The sequence below is a fragment of the Stomoxys calcitrans genome, chromosome 5 (assembly GCF_963082655.1).
Source record: "Stomoxys calcitrans chromosome 5, idStoCalc2.1, whole genome shotgun sequence".
Lineage (NCBI taxonomy): Eukaryota > Metazoa > Arthropoda > Insecta > Diptera > Muscidae > Stomoxys > Stomoxys calcitrans.
In genome coordinates this window covers 88,908,795-88,926,153 of record NC_081556.1, presented here as the reverse complement: position 1 = coordinate 88,926,153, position 17,359 = coordinate 88,908,795, and the positions used below count along the sequence as shown (strand labels likewise).

General features: G+C 39.2%; 1 protein-coding gene across 1 annotated transcript in view; it reads right to left on the bottom strand.

The window, feature by feature from the left end:
* Positions 1-1,200: 1,200 nt before the first annotated feature.
* The window catches only part of LOC106086636 (uncharacterized), a 308,384-nt gene continuing 292,225 nt past the window's right edge, over positions 1,201-17,359 (bottom strand). Inside the window, exons 6-9 of the mRNA XM_013251381.2 lie at positions 14,931-15,126; positions 14,619-14,831; positions 7,138-7,368; positions 1,201-2,719 (exon numbers count right to left, since the gene is read on the bottom strand). Of these exons, the coding sequence (XP_013106835.1) occupies positions 2,571-2,719; positions 7,138-7,368; positions 14,619-14,831; positions 14,931-15,126 (789 nt within the window). The 3' untranslated portion in view covers positions 1,201-2,570. The remainder of the gene's footprint in view (positions 2,720-7,137; positions 7,369-14,618; positions 14,832-14,930; positions 15,127-17,359) is intronic.

The following is a 17,359-nucleotide window of genomic DNA, read 5'->3' as shown; positions in this document are numbered from 1 at the left end:
AAACAACCCTAAATCGGACATATTTACCAAAAATGCTAATATGGGTCTCAAATGAAAGGTATTTGCGAGTAAAATACTAATCTAGTAAAATACTATTTGCTTACCATTGCAGAATGAGGCTCAAATAAGAGGTATTTTAGAGTAGAACATGAATCGGATATATATTTTCAAAGCCAAGTCACTGAATCGCCGCCCCATCGCCCAAACCGATCATGTTTGCCGACTAAGGAAAAATGGAGCTCAAATGAAGAGTATTTGGGAGTAGACCATGAATCTGACATCAACATTCGGGACCAACTGTCTAGGGGACGTCTCAACACCATAACAACCCCCAAGTATGACGTATTTTCTCACGAAGACAATTTGGGTTTTCAAGACAGTGGAACTCGATATTCATAGTTTTTAGGGCCCATACCCCAAACCGGACATATTTGCTGGCTTTTTCAATAAAGGGTTTAAGTGAATGGAATTTGAGATTAGAAAACAATTTTGAGGCCAATGGCAATATGGGAATATGCCAAATATGTGAGAATAGAGCACGTTGCTGATATATTTTCAGGGCTTAGTGTTTGGGAGACCACCCCACTCCTCAAAACACCCTAAATCGGGCATATTTACCGACCATGTGAATGTGGGGCTTAAATGGAAGGAATTAGGGGGTAGAGCAAGAATTGATACCCACTTTCGGGACCAAGATGGGGGTCAGATAAAGGCACTTATATTGTTAAACTGTTTGTCAAGCGATATACTATTTTCGTAGCATGGTATTTCATTTAAAGCTCTTTAATTGTCGAAAATAAATATTCTAAGGAAAATTTTGTTCCATATAAAATAAAAGAAGGCGCAGCGGTGCGGGCTCGGTCCAGCTAGTTCAGTTATATAAAAAACACATTTTAACACAGAATATAGTACACAAAGGACTCGATATGTTGTTTTGAGTTATTTAAAATATTTACAACACTATTAAAAGTGCCATTGGGGTGTGCATGTAACGAGGTAAATAATACAAATAGGAAAAGGTAGGTGTATTTTTATATAATTTATTTTATGGTTTACTTTTAAAAATAATTAAATTTAATATTAACGGCAGTAATATTCGTATAAAAAAATAATATGTCATATTTTACATGTCTTTATACAAAATTTAATTTCCTTTACACATTTTCGTTATGCTTTTAAAGTATATAAGGTATTCAATAATAAAAAAAATAAGTAAATAATAATTAATTAACATTAACATTTAGAAGAAGAAGAAATTGCATAAATAAAAATAAGAAAGCATGTTGAGTAGGTAGCAAGAAAGAGCAAAAAGTGTGACGACAAGAGTGTTGCAACTAGGCCACAACTGCTAACTGGAAGGACCTGTGTGGGACCCATATTGAATAGGAAAAAAATATATAAACAAAATAAGACTATTGCAGTTCTGTTTACAAATAAACAAACAAATAAAAAAAATAGAATAAAATATTAAACAAAAAAAAAAAAAAACATAATAATATACACTAAGCAAACATATAATAAGTACAATTCACTTAAATTTTAAACATGTAAAAAATAAGCAAGTGGCAGATTTAAAAGATTGGGCAAGGTGAAAAGTTCTATTGAATGGGAATTTAAAAAAATAAAAAATTTAGCTACAACATAAGGAAAATTGTCAAGTTTGAAACGAAAAAGGCCAAAAAGGGTTTAAATTATATGTAACAATATGAAGGAGGGGAGTCATTTTGAAATTGAAAAGTTGTTGGTGGATAAAGGAACGATTGCTATAAGAAATACAAGAGAGAATAATTAACTATTTTACAACAGAGAAGTGTACACGCAAATATATTCGTTAAATTATTCATAATTTTATGACTATTGCGCTAAAGAGTTATTGAAAATTTTCACATGATAAATTCTCAATTTGTAATGCTGTTCAAAAAGCAAGAAATCTCCTGGTAAAGCTTAAGGGCCAAAAGCTTTGAGCCCCAAAAGCTTTGTGGGTTTCCTGGTCTCTTTTGAAAGCCTTACAAGCGCATAGAAGGTTTAAAGTTGCTTCGCGACTCTACAGTTTAAACACATAGACAGTGCGTTATAAGCTTTAGTAACAGCTTCATGGGAAATTGGCATTGCTTTGTAGCTTTCTCGTAAAGAGGGCAGCTTTAAAGCCTTCGTTTATGATTTCAATACAACATACAAGTGCTGTTCTACAGTTAAGGTTGATATACATATACAAGGGATATATATTTGAGAGTGCATTTAGCTTTTTCTTGTTGGTTATTTTATACACTTGGTCTGTGATTATTTTTTTTAGTACTTTCTGTCTCTAGTATATGTGTGTGTGTCTTTTAAAACTTTGTACATGTGTTCTTGTTTTTGTCTTTTTCGTTTGTTTGTTTTTTGTATTGTTGTTATTGTTATTATTGCTATTATAGGAAAATATCTAGAGAAAATATTATGCCGCTTGTCTATTGTTTTAGGAAACTTCTCTCGTGTATGTAGTTGGATTGTTGTGTGCGGGATTGGCGACATTTTTCTCTAAAAATATTTTTTTTTGTTTTCGTTGTTTTGATGTAACGTTTGTTTACACCTTAATTGATTGGTATGGGTGGTGTGTGGTCACCACATGTAGGGAAACCTGGTGGCACTGGTGGCAAATCAGCATTTGTTCCTACTTGCAAGATCAAATTCATGCCAATGACAATGTGGAACAAGAAATGGCAATGGAACAACCAGAAACCTGTGGAAAGAAGAAGAAATCACAAAAATTAATCAGTAATCATTTTAATATGCTAAAAATTTACACAAATTAACACACATTTATATAAATTTGTTAGTAAAAACAGCAAACGTGTTTGCTGAAACAGCAGAAAGACTGCTGAAAATGGGACAGCAGTAATTTGTTGGTAAAACAGCAAAAATTTTCTGCTATATTCAAATTTAAACAAGTAAAAAGGTGTTTAGTTCGACCGGGCCGAACTTTGGATACCCACCAGCTCAGGAATATATGTAAACCACCTTTCATCAAAATCCGGTGAAAAATGCATGCCTTATGCCCTATAGCAGCTATATCGAAATATGATCCGATTTGGACCAAAGTTCGGCCGGGCCGAACTTTGGATACCCACCAGCTCAGGAATATATGTAAACCACCTTTCATCAAAATCCGGTGAAAAATGCATGCCTTATGCCCTATAGCAGCTATATCGAAATATGATCCGATTTGGACCAAATACCAATAAGAACAAGTCATCGTTCAATTGTGTACAAAAAAATAAACCGATCTGAACTATATATGACACGTATGTCGAAAAGTCTAACATAAATCACTGTGTCAAATTTCAGTGAAATCGGATTATAAATGCGCCTTTTTTGCGGCCAAGATTTTAAATCGAGATATCGGTCTACATGCCAGCTATATCCAAATCTGGACCGATTTTGGTCAAGTTGCAGAAAAATGTCGAAGAGCCTAACACAACTTACTGTCCCAAATTGCGGCGAAATCGGACAATAAATGCACCTTTTATGGGCCCAAAACCTTAAATAAAGAGATCGATCTATATGGCAGCTATATCCAAATTTATGAGGTATATCAAAGGGCCTAACACAAATCACTGTCCCAAAATTCAGCAAAATCGGATAATAAATGTGGCTTTTATGGGCCTAAGACCCCAAATCGAAGGATCGGTCTATACGGCAGCTATATCTAAATCTGCACCGATCTGAGCCAAATTGACGAAGGATGTCGAAGGGCCTAACACAACTCATTGTTCCTAATTTCAGCAAAATCGGATAATAAATGTGGCTGTTATGGGCCTAAGACCCTAAGTCGACAGATCGGTCTATATGGCAGCTACATCCAAATCTGAACCGATCTGGACCAAATTGACGAAGGATGTCGAAGAGCCTAAGACAACTCACTATCCCAAATTTCAGCAAAATCGGATAATAAATGTGGCTCTTATAGGCCTAAGACCCTAAGTCGACAGATCGGTCTATATGGCAGCTATATCCAAATCTGAACCGATCTGAACCAAATTAACGAAGGATGTCGAAGGGCCCAACACAACTCACTGACCCAAAATTCAGCAAAATCGGATAATAAATGTGGCTTTTATGGGCCTAAGACCCTAAATCGGAGGATCGATCTATATGGCAGCTATATCCAAATCTGGACCGATCTGAGCCAAACTGATGAAGGATGGCGAAGGGCGTAACACAACTCACTGTCCCAAATTTCAGCAAAATCAAATAATAAACGTGGCTTTCATGGTTCTAGTACCCTAAATCGGAGGATCGGTCTATATGACAGCTATATCCATATCTGAACCGATCTGAGCCAAATTAATGGAGAAAGTCGAAGGGCCTAACACAACCCCCTGTCCAAAATTTCAGCAAAATCGGATAATAAATGTAGCATTTATGGGTCTAAGACCCTAAATCGGCGGATCGGTCTATATGGGAGCTATATCAAGATATAGTCCGATTTAGCCCATCTTCGAAATTAACCTGCTTATGGACAAAAAAGAATCTGTGCAAACTTTCTGCTCAATATCTCTATTTTTAAAGACTCTAGCTTGATTTCAACAGGCAGACGGACGGACATGTCTAGATGGTCTTAGATTTTTACGTTGATCAAGAATATGTATACTTTATAGGATCGGAAATGGATATTTCGATGTGTTGCAAGCGGAATGACAAAATGAATATACTCCCATCCTTCGGTGGTGGGTATAATGAAATTGTTGCCCATTGTTTTCATGAAATTTTCGCAGGTGGTAGAGTTTAAGCCCCCGGTGAATATAGGATACTACATTTTTTGTACGTACGGGAATAAAAAGAAATCATTCGGTGCCAAGTCAGGACTATATATCGGATGAATCATCAAATCGGTGTTTTGAGTGCTCAAAAATACAGTTGTTTCGTATTTTTTGAGCATTTCCTTCGATCAATCGACACGACAAATTGTGTGGGATCCAAAGCGAACAAATTTTTTTCAGGATAGGATACGGGGTATATTTATTTTGTCATTCCGTTTTCAACACATCGAAATATCCATTTCCGACCCTACAAAGTATATATATTTCGGATCATCGTAAAATTCTAAGACGATTTAACGATGTCCGTGAGTCTGTCCGTTTGTCTGTCCGCCGTCTGTTGTAATCACTCTAGAGCATTAAAAAATTGAGATATTGAGCTGAAATTTGGCAGATACGTCTTTTTGATGTACGCTGGTTAAGTTTTTGAACGGTACAAATTGGACCATATTTCGATATAGCTGCTATATAGACCGACTTTCCGATAAAGTGTCTAATGCCCATAAAAACTTTGTTTTTCATCCGATTTTGTTGAAATTTGAAACAGTGAGTAGTTTAAAGCTGTCCGATAAATGACCAAAATATGGTCAGATCGGACTATATTTAGATATAGTTACCATATAGACCGATCTCCCGATAAAGGGTCTGAAGACCATAAAAGATTTATTTATTATCCGATTTCGCTGAAATTTGCAACAGTGAGTTATTTTAAGCCTCCCAATATCTGACCTAAATATGGATTAGATCGATCCATATTTAGATATAGCTGCCATATAGACCGATCTCCCGATAAAGGGTCTGAAGGTCATAAAAGCTTTATTTTTGATCCGGTTTCACTGAAATTTGGAATAGTGCGCAGTTATAAGCCTCCCAACATCCGACCAAAATATGGTACAGATCGGGCTAAATTTAGATATAGCTGTCATATAGACCGATCTGCCGATAAAGGGTCTGAAGCCCATAAAAGCTTTATTTATTACCCGATTTTGCTATAATTTGAAACAGTGAGTTATTTTTAGCCTCCTGATATCCGACCTAAATATGGTTCAGATCGGACTAAGCTAATAAAAGTTTTATTTATTACCCGATTTCGCTGAAATTTGAAATAGTGAGTTTTTCTGAATCTCACAATATCCGACCCTAATATGGTTCAGATCGATTTATAATTGGATATATCTGCCAAGGAGACCAATATTTTGTTCTACAAAATTGAATAGTGGCATATATATTAGACCACTTAATGTCCGTGCCGAATTTGGGTGCTTAAGTTATAAAATTTTCACCGCATTGTGACGAAATAGGATTTACATATATACCCGAGGTGGTGGGTATCCAAAGTTCGGCCCGGCCGAACTTAATGCGTTTTTAGTTGTTTTTGGTGTTTTGGCCACGACAGGCTTCGTATTCTGCATTTGTGGTTTGATTTTCATTTTGAAGCATAATTTGAATTTGTGACAAAATTCGCAACGACATTGCCTTAGAAAACCCTTGGGGCGATAAAAATTTTCGTTTCCGTGATGTATCACTGGTTGAATTACTAGCTGTGTCCGATAGACTGGCTCCTTGGCTTAGGGGGATATACTCTGCTTGTATCAGCGTGTCGTATATGTGGGATGTGTGGGATGGAGAGACACATAGATCATTTTCATTCCAAAAGCAGGGAAATCTTACCACACTCTAAAGAGGTTTAAAGAAACATATCTTAGGGCAAAGATCCCTGAAGATCGCCTGTCTTGGCAACAGCATGCATACAGTTAGCGCCACTAAAGTCCACTAAAACAGCCCTTCACGACCTAGTCGACTACATAGAGGGTTCTCTCGCAGTCAAAAAACACATAGAATTTCTTGATGTTGAGGCTGCTTTCAATAATACAAATCGACGTCAATCATGAAGGAGCTGAATTTCTAGGTATCAACCCTACCAAATGTTAATTAATAATTTAATAATTACGTTTTGTAGATCTAAAAAGACGGGTCAGCAGATGAACTCCCCAAGAAGGTGTACTGGCTCCTCTACTTTGGAATATGACCATAAACAATATATAATCGTCTCTGGAGAAAAAATGCTTACAAGTGGTCGCGTATGCTGACCACCCCTTTGTAACAACCCTTCTGGCTGCTACAAACAAATGCACCAAGTTATAAAACCCTATATACAACAACAGTGGTGTAGAGAATAATAAAGGTAGGTAATATCTTTGCTAAAACAACAGCCATAACTGCTTTGCCTTTTCAGCAGAGAAAAACGGTTGTTTTAACAAACTTTTTGGCTATTTTGAGTAACAAATGTAGTTAAATATTTTGTTGATCGATAACAACTTGTGGAGTCTGTAATACTTACCAGGATTATCAGCTCTAAATCTCAGTACCACATAACCATTGTTGGGCACCGCAATGGTATCTTTGGTGGGTGGCAAATTGTATTGTCTGTGCAACAGGCCGCGTCTATCCAAATCCAGGGCATGCTTCAAGTTGATCTTTTTCACGTTTGTATCGGGCGAACGGCCAATACCGACAACACTGAACCCATAGCCATGCAAATGGAAGGGATGTGACAAATTGGGTTGTTGAACTGCAAAAAAAAAGAATAGAATGAAAGGAAAAACAATTAATATAAATTACTGTAAAGATTTCCATTAAACAAAAATAGTTGAATTACGGGGTTTGTATCAGTTTGATCAAAATAATTTATTCGGTCAAAGTAAAGGAACCCTTTATATCAAATGAAATATTAAGTACCCGTTTCGCTAGAAGAATCAGCTTTGCTGGGGATTCTTTTACGCCATGCGTAAAAATGTTCTGATTATACCCTCCACCATAGGATGAGGGTATACTAATTTCGTCATACTGTTTGTAACTACTCGAAATATTCATTTGATTCATTCATTTCATTTGGTTAGTTTGAATAGAGGGTGCGGATATTAATCCGCCCCATGCCACTATGGACACACACCTAAGCCAGTAATCGGCTGTTTTAAGTTAGGAATTCCGTGCTACTTACAAAATCCTTAATAGTTTGCAATGCCACTCCCCTAAGTTGGTTCATGTCTGATATTGTGTTTCCACCTAAGTACCGGCATCTGTTCGACGCGAAAGCCGGGCAATGGCATAGGAAATGCTCCAACGTCTCATCATCTTCCCCTCATGGCCTACACATGCTATCACTTGCCCCACCGATTTAACATAAATGAGCTCGTAGTCCTAGTCCCGTAGTCCCACTCCCTCAACTCGGACTGCGTCGACCCGGAAGGCTTCGGATTAACCAAGTTTATTGAAGCCAGTCCTCTGGCCTTCACCGCCAATTCGTCTGCCCTTTCATTTCCTCTTACTCCGTTATGGCCCGGCAGCCAAACGATGCAGACTTTCCCATCCTCAGAGAAGGCGTTAATCTCCTTCTTACACTGCAAGACTGTTCGTGACCTGGTTGTAATTGCCCTTATGACCATTTTACTGTCCGTAAAGATGTTCAGACTCGACGTCCTCGCGTTAGCACCACACCACTTCCCGCATTCCGTGATCGGCCGGATCTCCACCTACAGGACCGCATTATGGTCAGGCAGTCTTAAACAGGTGTCAGTCCCTGGGTTTTCAATGACAGTCCCTGGTTTTCAATGTAAACCCCCAGGCCCACACTGTCCTCTAGCTTTGATCCAACCGTGTAACATGATCTTCCAGATGGCAATACTAGGGTTCCGTCAATCCAAGACTGTGCCGATGGCAGCAGTGCGTCGCACTCGACTTCAAGATTCATCTTAGGTATCCGATCGGAAACCTCTCCACTTTCTTCCAGGTTTCCTATCGTCGCCTCGATTATACCGCGATGGTATGAGCTGCTCACATCCTCAATCTATTCTACCATCGCCTTAAGTCTCATAGCCGTAGTGGCTGCCTCACACTTAATCTGTATGTCTATCTATAATAGTCTCCAGTGCCCTAGTGGGCGTGGTTCTCATCGTTCCGCCTATGCCAAGACAATATGTTCTCTGAACCTGTTGTATGGTCCGTATGTTGCACTGTTTCTCCATAACAGTCCACCAAACTACTGAGGCGTAAGCAAGAATTGGTCTAATCACGCTCTTGTAGAGCCAGTGGACTATTCTAGGATTCAGGCCCCATTTCGAGCCTATGGTCCGTCTATATAGTGCCCAACATCTGTGAGCCTTCTCAGTACGCTCCTGAATGTGACACTTCCAATTCAGTTTCCTGTCCAAGATCACACCTAAGTATTTGACCTAGTCAGATATCGAAATCGTCTTATTGAGGAAACGGGGTCTTATTGAGACCACCTTGGTCTTCCGGCATCTGAGACTCCATGACATTTTATGTCGATCTAGCCATGTCCGTCCGTCTGTCCGTCCGTCTGTCCGTCCGTCTGTCCATCCGTCTGTCCGTCCGTCTGTCCGTCCGTCTGTCCGTCCGTCTGTCCGTCCGTCTGTCCGTCCGTCTGTCCGTCCGTCTGTCCGTCCGTCCGTCTGTCCGTCCGTCTGTCTGTCCGTCCGTCTGTCCGTCCGTCTGTCCGTCCGTCTGTCCGTCTGTCCGTCTGTCCGTCCGTCCGTCTGTCCGTCCGTCTGTCCGTCCGTCTGTCCGTCCGTCTGTCCGTCCGTCTGTCCGTCTGTCTGTCCGTCCGTCTGTCCGTCCGTCTGTCCGTCCGTCCGTCTGTCCGTCCGTCTGTCCGTCCGTCTGTCCGTCCGTCTGTCCGTCCGTCTGTCCGTCCGTCTGTCCGTCCGTCTGTCTGTCGAAAGCAGCTGGGATTGTAAATGGGCCATATCGGTCCATGTTTTGACATAGCTACAATATATAGCGATCTTGGGTCTTGACTTCTTGAGCCTCTAGAGGAATGAGCTTCTTATCCGATTGGAATGCAATTTTGCACGACGTGTATTGTTATAATATCCAACATCTGTGCGAAGTATGGTCCTAATCGGTCCATAACCTGATATAGCTGCCATATAAACCGATCTTGGGTCTTGACTTCTTGAGCCTCTAGAGAGTGCAATTCTCATCCGATTTGGCACAAATTTTGTACAACGGCTCCTCCTATGGCCGTCATCATACGTGTGCAATATGGTCAGAATCGATCTATAGCTCGATACAGCTCCCATATAAACCGATCTCCCGATTTCGCTTCTTGAGCCCCGAATCGGACTATAACTTGATATAGCTGCTCCTCCGTCCTTATTTATTATACTTTATTTGCCTGAAAACAGATACTGCGCAAAGAACTCGACAGATGCGACCATGGTGGAGGGTATATAACATTCGGCCCGGTTAAAATCGGTCCATAACCTGATGAACTGTCCTATAAACTGATCTGGGTCTTGACTTCTTGAGCCACTAGAGTGCGCAATTCTTATCCGATTTGGCTGAAATTTTGCAAAACGTGTTTCGTTATGACTTCCAACAACTGTGGCAAATATGATTCAAATCGGTACATAATGGGTCTGGGATTTTAACTTCTTCAGCCTTTAGAGGGCGCAATTACTTTCCCGTTTGGCTAAAATTTGTTACAACGGCTTCTCACATACGTGTCATATATGGTCTGCAACGGTTACAGCCTGATACACCTCCTCTATAAACCAATCTCGCTATTTTACTTCTTGAGCTCCCAAAGGGCGCACATTCCTATTCGATTTGGCTGAAATGTTACACAATGACTTCTTCTATGGTCTCTTACATTTAATTCAATTATTGTCTTATAGCTTATTGATATGGAACCACCCATATGAACTTTTGGCAAAACAAAAGGAAATATGCTCTCTATTCCTAAAGCAGCCTCGAAATCTTCAAGTAATTGTTATTACTCCCACTTTGGCAAAAGTAATCTAAATTAAGGTTTGTTGCATTTGGCAACAGCAGAGATAGACTTTTTGTGTGAATGTTTCCGTTCTTCTCACCAAAGTCAGCACCCAAAACGCCAACACAATTGTACTTTGTGTTGTTGTTGTTGCTACGTTTATTCAGCACTTCCAAGAAACATATATTTTTTGTTTGCAAGTTTTATCTCAAAAACGTTTTTTGCTACCATGCGCAATGTGGCTTACAATGAATCAGTTGGGCGGCGATTTTGTATGGCTTGGGAAGCAAATTTTAAATGTTTATAATTTCAACAATGATTATAACGATTTGTTGGCTTTGTTAGATATGGACCACAATCATTCCAAGCATATGAATCTCATGATTATTGGTCCACCACAATACGGCCGTCCGTCGGTCGGTTAGAGGTTAGTCATTCAATCTGGAGATTTTCAGCTACATTTAGTACATAATTTAAAACAATGGAAAAAAGACTGTATTCCGCACTTGGGAGATCAGTGGGCTACCCCATTTGGGCAGATTGCCTGATATGGGGTATGTGATTTTATTTCTCTCTGGCTGTGCATTTGTTTCATTTTAGATTTTGTTTCACATTTTTTTTTGCAATGATGTGGGGGCTTTTCCCCATTGGTCATGTAGGTAACCAATATTTTTCGAATTATATATTTGTTGTTTACGACCTATGTCGGTGACTCGCTGTTTGTTTGGACCAAACCCATTTTTGTTTATGGCCATGCATTGTTATTATTACTTAGTTTTATTGTTTATAAACAAATAAAAGCACAAAATGTAAATAATAATTTTGAGATATGCAATGAATCGAATGAAGTTTCTGTCTTGGCTAAGGTTAAAGCTAAGGTGAACCAAGAAAGAGACGTGGAACTAGGGTGTTGGAATTTGCACAGGTAACAGCAAATATTTGAGGTTTATTATAGTTTTCATTATATAGCATTATATTTTTCACTAAGCAGTTGTCATACATAGATGGCTAACAAAAAATTAAACTTAAACAAAACAAGTAAAAAGGCGTTAAGTTCGGCCGTGCCGAACTTTGGATACGCACCACCTCGGGTATATATGTCAACCACCTTTCGTCATAATCCGGTGAAAAATGCATAATTTATGTGCCATAGCAGCTTTATCGGAATATGGTTCGATTTCGACCAAATTCGACACTGATCTTGAGAGATCTAATATATACAAGTCATTGCTCAGTTTTGGTCTTTTTGGTAGCCATATCCAAATATAGACCGATTTGAACCATAGATGACATGGATGTCGAAAAGCCTAACATAAGTCACTGTGTCAAATTTCAGCGAAATCAGAATGTGTTTTTCAGGGGTCAAGACTTTAAATCAAGAGATCGGCCTATATGGCAGCTATATCTAAATCTGAACCGATCACAGCTAAATTAAAGAGGGCTGTCGAAGGGCCTAACACAACTCCCTATCCCAAATTTCGGTGAAATTGGACAATAAATGCGCCTTTTATGGGTCCAAAACCTAAAATCGAGAGATCGATCTATATGGCAGCTATATCCAAATCTGGAGCCAAATTGCGGAAGGTTGTTGAAGAGTCTAACGCAACTCCCTGTCCCAAATTTCGGCGAAATCGCATAATAAATGTGGCTTTAATGGGCCTAAGCCCCAAATCGGAGGATCGGTCTATATGACAGCTATAACCAAATCTAATCCGTTCAGGGCTATAGTGACGAAGGATATCGAAGGGCCTAATACAACTCACTGTCCCAAATTTCGGCGACATCGGACAATAAATGCGCCTTTTATGGGCTTAAGACCCTTTATCGGAGGATCGGTCTATGGGGCAGCTATATCCAAATCTAAACCGATCTGCACCAAATTGATGAGGGATATCAAAGGTCCTAACACAAATAACTGTCCCAAATTTCAGCAAAATCGGATAATAAATGTGACTTTTATGGTCCTAAGACCTTAAATCGGAGGATCGGTCTATGGGGCAGCCATATCCAAATCTGAACCGATCTGAGCCAAATTGACGAAGGATGTCGAAGGGCCTAACACAACTTACTGTCCCAAATTTCAGCAAAATCGGATAATAAATGTAGCTTTTATGGGCCTAAGATTCTAAATCGGCGGATCGGTCTATATGGGGGCTATATCAAGATATAGTCCAATATAGCCCATCTTCGAACTTTACCTGCTTATGGACAAAAAAAGAATCTGTGCAAAGTTTCTGCTCAATATCTCTTTTTTTAAAGACTGTAGCTTGATTAGAACAGACAGACGGACGGACATGTCTAGATCGTCTTAGATTTTTACGCTGATCAAGAATATATATACTTTATAGGGTCGGAAATGGATATTTCCTTGTGTTGCAAACGGAATGATAAAATGAGTATACCCCCATTCTTCGGTGGGGGGATAACAAGAAGTAAAATAGTGAGATCGATTTATATGGGAGCTGTATCAGGTTGATTGATTCAAACTATATTTGACATGTATGTTGAAGGTCATGGGAGAAGAGGTTATACAATATTTCAGCCGTATCGCATAATAATTGCCCTCTAGAGGCTCAAGAAGTGAAGATCTCAGACCGTTTTATATGACAGCTATACCAGGATATAGACCGACCAACCATACTTAGCGCAATTGGTGGAAGTCATTTCAAAAAATCTCATGCAAAGTTTCAGCCAAATCGGATAAGAATTGCGCCCTCTAGTGGCTCAAGGAGCCAAGATTCAAGACGGTTTATATGACAGCTATATCAGGTTATGGACCGATTTTAACCATACTCGGCACAGTTGTTTGAAGTCATAGCGAAACACGTCGTGCAGCTATACCAGGATATAGACCAATTTCAACCATACTTAGCGCAATTGTTGGAAGTCACAACAAAAAATGGGAATTACGCCTTTTAGAGGCTCAAGAACCATACCATTTCAACCATACTTAGCAAAGTTGTTGGAAATCATAATGAAATACCTCGTGCAAAATTTTAGCCAAATCGGATAAGAATTTCGCCCTCTAGTGGCTCAAGAAGTCAAGATCAAAGATAGGTTTATATGGCACCTATATAAAAACATTGACCGATATTGCCCAATTTTAAATCCTACAAACTGAAACTGACCTACACTAATAAGAAGTATTTGTGCAAAAATTTCAAGCGGCTAGCTTTACTCCTTCGAAAGTTAGTGTTCTTTCGACGGACAGACGGACGGACATGGCTAGATCGACTCAGAATGTCGAGAGGTTCCAGAATATATATATACTTTATGGGATCGCAGATCAATATTTCAAGGCGTTACAAACAGAATGACTAGATTAGTATTCCCCCATCCTATGGTGGTGGGTAAGCACTTAGCTTTATTCCTTCGACAGACGGACCGACAGGGCTAAATCGACTTAGAATGTCAAGACGATCAAGAATACAGTATGAAGAAGTTAGTATACCGCCCATCCTATGGTGGAGGGTATAAAAAGACATTAAACTCGGGTGGGCCGAACTTTGGATACAAACTACCTCGGGTATATATAAAGAAGTTCGGCCGGGCCGAAACTTGCAAACCCACCAACACTATATGCAAAATTTCAGCCAAATCGAATAAAAATCGCGGCTTGTAAGGGCTCAAGAAGTCAGATGGGGAGATTGGTTTATATGGGAGCTATATCAGGTTATATCATGTTCTTGAAAGATTTGGACAGTACTTAGAACAGTTGTTAGAAGTCATAACAGAACACCACATGCCAAAGTTCAGCCAAATCGGATGAAAATTGCGGGTTTCAGAGGCTCAAAAAATCAAATCGGGAGTTCGGTTTATATAGAAGCTATATCAGGTTATAGACCGATTTGGACAGTACTGGACACAGTAGTTGGAGGTCATAACAGAACACTACGTGCAAAATTTCTGACAAATCGGTTTATATAGAAGCTATACCAGGTTTTCTCAAACGTTACCTACGCATCTGTGTTTTATAAAAAATGCAGTTCATAGCAAAAAAAAAAAAAAAATAAAAAGCAAAACCTTACCTTCATCGACCAAGACGACTTCAACCACAGCATTCAATGGTATATCAATCTTATGAGTACACATGCAGTTTGGACCACAGTCAGCTGGCCGGTTATCTCCATTACAGAATTGTTCGGGATTGATATCATTATATTGCGATGTTAAGGGGGCGGGTGCGGAAAGATACGAGATTTCATCAATCAAAGAAATAACATGATCACCGGTAGGAGCCACTGGAAACATAATACAAAATAATAAAAGTAATGCATTGCCGTTAAACTTTAGAATTTTCTTGGTGTCAGAGGCTACGCAACTTAGCCGCTTCAACTTACCCAGGAAACGATTGTAGGTGTTGGGCTGGAACAATTCTTCGGGACGATACAAATAGAAACGGAAGGGCAAGAATATCTTTACATCTGGTTTCTCTGCCAAAATGCCGCGATCAATTTCCAAAGCGCTCTTCAGCTGACTAACACAGATGGCATCGTTGCGTTGACCATTGCACATGGCATCCAAGGGATTCATAACCTTTTATTTGCCGACAATTTTGGTTTTTACACATAGTTTGCAATTCGTTGGCCATTTGTTTTTTTTGGGAGTTTTGTAGGTGCATTTGGTTTGCAATGTTTTTTTTTTAAGCAGTGCATATTTATTTACAATTTTTTGTTGTATTTTTTTTCAACCATCGTTTTGTAAGGTTTTTGTGTTTTTTAAGGGCAGGAGAGGGCATTTGTAGTTAAAAATATAATACAAAAAAGGACACGGTGGGTGGTATATTTTGCGGTTATATTACATGGAATTAAATAAGAGAAAAATAAAGGATGTTAAATATTTAAATACAAAAGAAAGATGTTTTTTTTAAGAATAATTGCAATATTATTGGTATTGTATTGTAAATTTTTAAAACTTTCATAAATATATACAAATCGGAAATAAGGAAACTTTGTTATGTTAACTAAAAAGGCAGTAAAGGATTTGATACTTGAGTTTATCAAAATCAGTGATATGCAAACATATATGTATTATTTCTTCTATATGCACAACGCACTGTCCCAAATTTCGGCGAAATCGGATAATAAATGAGCCTTTTATGGGCCCAAAACCTTAAATCGAGAGATCGGTCTATATGGCAGCTATATTCAAATCTGGACCAATCTGGGCCAAATTGAAGAAGGACGTCAAGGGGCCCAACACAACTCACTGTCTCAAATTTTAGCAAAATCGGATAATAAATGTGGCTTTTATGGGCCTAAGACCCTAAATCGGAGGATCTGTCTATAGGCAGCTATATCCAAAACTCAACCGATCTGGGCCAAATTGACGATCGATGTCGAAGGGCCTAACACAACTCACTGTCCCAACTTTCAGCAAAATCGGATAATAAATGTGGCGTTTATAGGCCTAAGACCCTAAATCGGCGGATCGGTCTATATGGCAGCTATATCCAAAACTCAACCGATCTGGGCCAAATTGACGATCGATGTCGAAGGGCCTAACACAACTCACTGTCCCAAATTTCAGCGAAATCGGATAATAAATGTGGCGTTTATGGGCCTAAGACCCTAAATCGGCGGATCGGTCTATATGGGGGCTATATCAAGATATAATCCGATATATCCCATCTTCGAATTTAACCTGCCTGTGGACAAAGAGAGAATCTGTGCAAAGTTTCAGCTCAATATCTCTATTTTTAAAGACTGTAGCGTGATTTCAACAGACAGACGGACGGACATGTTAGATCATCTTAGATTTTCACGCTGATCAAGAATATATATATACTTTATAGTGTCGGAAATGGATATTTCGATGTGTTGCAAGCGGAATAATAAAATGAATTTATCCCCATCCTGCGGTGGTGGGTATAAAAAGAGAATCTGTGCAAAATTTCAGCTCAAAATGTCTATTTTTAAAGACTGTAGCGTGATTTCAACAGACAGACAGACGGACGGACATGTTAGATCGTCTTAGAATTGTACGCTGATCAAGAATATATAACTTTATAGGGTCGGAAATGGATATTTCAATATTTTGCAAACGGAATGACAAAATGAGTTTACCCCCATCCTTCGGTGGTGGGTATAAAAACGAGTATGTATCTGTGTTAGTTGGATAACTTTTTCGGACGGATGGACAACAACATGTCGAGAAATGGAGTGGCTTACTTTATTTAACTGACTATGACAGAACATTTGGTCCACTAGCCGAACGTAGAATAGCGTTCCAAACGCCTCGATCTCCTGCGCTCATTCTAAAATCTCTGACACCAAGTTTCCACCACTTAACCTTTCCATCGGGCCTTTGGTCTTCTCGGTTTGCGTGTAACACCGTGTCTGCCTTCCAAAGACTTCTTTGCTGGAGCTTCTTCATCCATTCTGACAACATTACCTAGCCAACGCAGCCGTTGTATTTTGATACGTGTAACTATGCTATCGTCGTCATACAGCTCGAGGTTCTTACGACGTCTATATTTTCTTTCATTAACGCAAACCGGACCATATATTTTACAAAGAATCTTTCTCTGAAATACTCCAAACACTGCCTCATCTGCTTTCAGAAGTACCCATTCCTCAGAACCATATAACAACACGGATAGTATCAGTGTCTTGTATATTGAAATCTTCGTCTGTCGAGAGTTGGGCTTGTTTCTAATCGGCTTACTTAATCTAAAGTAGCATCTGTTTGCCAGTATTATTCTTCACTTTATCTTAAAACTGGTGTCATTCGTTTCAGTTACGGCGCTGCCGAGATAGATAAAGTTGCT